We start from the raw sequence: 3,346 nt of genomic DNA on the forward strand, positions 1-3,346 counted from the left end.
CAGATATCAAAGACAGACTTTGACCTTAAATCTTCCTTACCCTAGGTTTAATATATTCTTCACTATGCCATGCTACTACCTTGAAGGTAGATATAGTTACAATTTACTATGAGAACTCCTGGAGATCTTAAATAGATAGCTCTCATTGCAACATAATTTTCATGGAAATCTATAGAATTCTTTACTTGTACTTGTCATCTCTTATGATGCACTTTGTGGCTGTTGATCAAAGAAATGAAATAGTACAGAGAAGGCAGCAATGAGTGTGACACAAGTTGAGTCCTTCATTGGATATTTTTACCCCAGTAAATTTGTCTGTCAGAGTGAAGTCATATCTTTTCAACCAGTAGTATTTAAAAGCTAGAATTTGAACCCTGAAATAAGAAGATCTGCATTCTCCTCTAAGAAGACTGATCACAAATGAGAGAACACACTTTTTTGTTGTCAGTTCCACCATATGGTTATGGTATTAATACTATTCAATAATTGTTCTTGACATGGTGTGATGTGATAGAGATGGATAAATGTATTGGATCTCATGGAAAGAGAGAGAAGTGACATTTGGGGGAAGGGGTCAGGGAAGAATGGGTCTATTAACCATTTAAGATAATAGATCATCGGGGTGGCCAGGTGGCTCAGTGAGTAAGAGCACCGGCTCCAGTGTTGGGATGACCTGGAGATTGAATCCCAGGCTCAGACACTCAGCACCACACCCAGAAATAACTGGCCGTGTAACCTTCAGCAAGTTACTTAACCCCAACTGCTTAAAAAAAATAAACAAACAAAAAAATTTAAAAAAGATAATAGATCATCTTTAATATATGAGATTAAACTATGATGAACAGAAAATGGAAGCTGCATTCTTTATTAAAAATTTTTTAGAGGCTTTTAAATGTATAGAAATTCTGAGAAGAAAATTAGTTGAGCAGCAAAGTACTTTTGAGAAATGCATTGATAGTAAAGTATTTGAGGAATGGAAATATAGGCACTGATTTCTATTCAACTTAAAGCCAGTACAAGCAGCCAGTCTGCTTGTTATTACTACTCTCTAAAATTGTTATTTTTTAATATTTGCACTTATTAAACACATATTTCATGATATTAATACTGAGAACAATGATTTTTTCTGATTTTAGTCTAGAAATTGACATTCCCAATGATTAAAAATGGTCATGGTCAATGTAAGGTCTAAAGTGCTATACCTTCATTCTCTTGGAACTCTCAGACTGTCATTCCCCAAGAATGCCATGTCCCATTTTATTTAGCAGTTATTTACCTTCTCCTAAATATATATTATGTTGAGAAATGAAACATTAACTCTAGCTATCTGGAACATGAAATTTAGTTCTAGAATGTATCTTAGCAGTCATTTAGTTTAATACTTTTTTTGATATGATGAAACTGAGACTCACAGTGTCATGGTGACTTGACAAAGATCTCTTAGGTAATAAGAAGCAGAATTTGAATTGCATCTTCACTGATCTGCTTCTAAAGCTTTCAGAGGAATTTTTGATAATTTGTTTCTCAAGAAGTACATAACTTCACCTCTATGGTCCTAAATTTTCTTGTCTGTGAAATGAAAAATTTGGACTAGATATTAAGTTCATTTCCCTCCTCTAAAGCTTATGATCCCACTATGTTTTATTAAATTTATGGAGAGCTCCAACATCCCATCTGCCATCTGCTGGTTCTGCTAGGAACTCCATATCTCGATTGAGAATTCCTATTTTACCTTACCTGCTTACTTTACTAATAATTTTAACAATTGTTGTTTGTGCCCAATGCACTTGGATCTTTATAAGGCCTACTCTGAAGAAAAGGTACTTACTTCCTAATACTAGATATTCTAACACCTGATAAATGTCTAATTTTTATATTAGGAACAGGTAGGTAATACAGTGTTTAGACCACTGCACTTGAAATCAGGAAGAGCTGATTTCAAATTCTGCCTCAGAAACTTACTAGCTGGCTGACCCTGGACAATTCACTCAACCTCTGTTTTCCTCAGGTTCATTATCTATAAAATGTGGATAATAATAGTACCTATCTCTCTGGGTTTTGGGAAAAATCAAATGAGATCATTGAAAATCACTTAGCACAGTGTCTAGCTATTTCCTATTATTGGAATCAGAGGAAGGCTCCAAATAGATTAGGTAGATGTCCTACAGAGAAAAAAAATAAACAAACAGGACACTGACACAGTATAAGAGGGCATTGATAAGTTGCAATCTGTATAGCTAGAGGGTTTGGCCACACCAATGAAAATCATACAACTACTGGAATACTGAGCTATTTATATGATTCCTTAGAATATTTGACAGTGTAGCAGACCTAGTCTGAGTCTGTTTGTCTTTTTGCATCTAGAGATGTGTATACCACCATTCTATGGTAGGCATCGCATTGTGATAAATGTAGTCCATACTATGCCACCTTATTCTGCATGTGTTTTTTTCAGGTTTTAAAACTTTTTATTTTCATATTAAAAAAATTGTGCATTCCAATAATTAAAATCATTTGAACAAAAATAATGGCACTCTGATTAATTGCATTTTACAGCTAGCTTGCCAGGACCTTGGTACAGCTCTGCATTTAACTGTTAACTAGATTTACTGTAGTCCCACCCAGGTTCTTCTTTTCAGCAACATGCAAGCTCTTTAAAAAAAAATAATGCCACCGGGACTCAAACTAGCCAGGACAGGCAGATGGAAAGAGGCAGCTGGCTAGGCCTTCATTCAATTTAATGTCAGTAGTTCTTTATTCTTTTGATGTTGAAAGGGGCAGCACAGTCATTTAAACTTTATCCAACCTCTTTGCATCTTACAAAGTAAAACAGCAAAAGAAGTAAAATTAAGAAAGCAATGCTTGTGGAATGTACAATGCATAGTGGCAGGACAGATATCATTACGATTCACCCTCTTGCTTCTCCTGCTCAATTGTTTCTTTTGAAGGCAGTGGGTTTTTCTCTTGTGTTTCTGTCTTCTTCAATTTAGATTTATCGAATTTCTGAATCTCAGCCATATCTGGTTTGTCAGACATTTTTGCAAATTAAGCAGTGATGGGCAGGGCGCACCAGTAAGTCAGATCTCTGAGGTAGCAACTCTGAACTCTCTGCGTGTGTTTTGCATAGTTTTCTGCATGTTGTCTCTTCTTTTAGACTGTAAGCTTCTTCAGAGCAGGGATTTGTTTCTGCATTTCCTTGTATCTCTAGCACTCAACACAGTGCCTAGTATATAGTACACATTTAATAAATGCTAATTGTCTAGCTGATTGACAAATTGAAACCTTTACTGCCATGAGCTCCATGGCTATTGTGTTTTTCTCATGCTCTCAGGACCAGGTGCCACAG

General features: G+C 35.7%; 1 protein-coding gene across 1 annotated transcript; it reads right to left on the bottom strand.

The window, feature by feature from the left end:
- Positions 1 to 2,445: 2,445 nt before the first annotated feature.
- Positions 2,446 to 3,117, bottom strand: LOC138164076 (thymosin beta-4-like). Its single transcript, XM_069091709.1, has one exon. It carries the CDS (start codon positions 3,034 to 3,036, stop codon positions 2,902 to 2,904), a length of 135 nt encoding a protein of 44 aa, XP_068947810.1. The 5' UTR covers positions 3,037 to 3,117; the 3' UTR covers positions 2,446 to 2,901.
- Between the last annotated feature and the right edge of the window lie 229 nt (positions 3,118 to 3,346).

This window comes from Petaurus breviceps, unplaced genomic scaffold (assembly GCF_028583685.1).
Source record: "Petaurus breviceps papuanus isolate PSGF00001 unplaced genomic scaffold, PetGlider_PUasm1.0 189, whole genome shotgun sequence".
Lineage (NCBI taxonomy): Eukaryota > Metazoa > Chordata > Mammalia > Diprotodontia > Petauridae > Petaurus > Petaurus breviceps.

Coding starts and splice junctions, on each gene's coding strand:
- LOC138164076 (XM_069091709.1), bottom strand. CDS start 3,036: ATGTCTGACAAACCAGATATGGCTGAGATTCAGAAATTCGATAAATCT.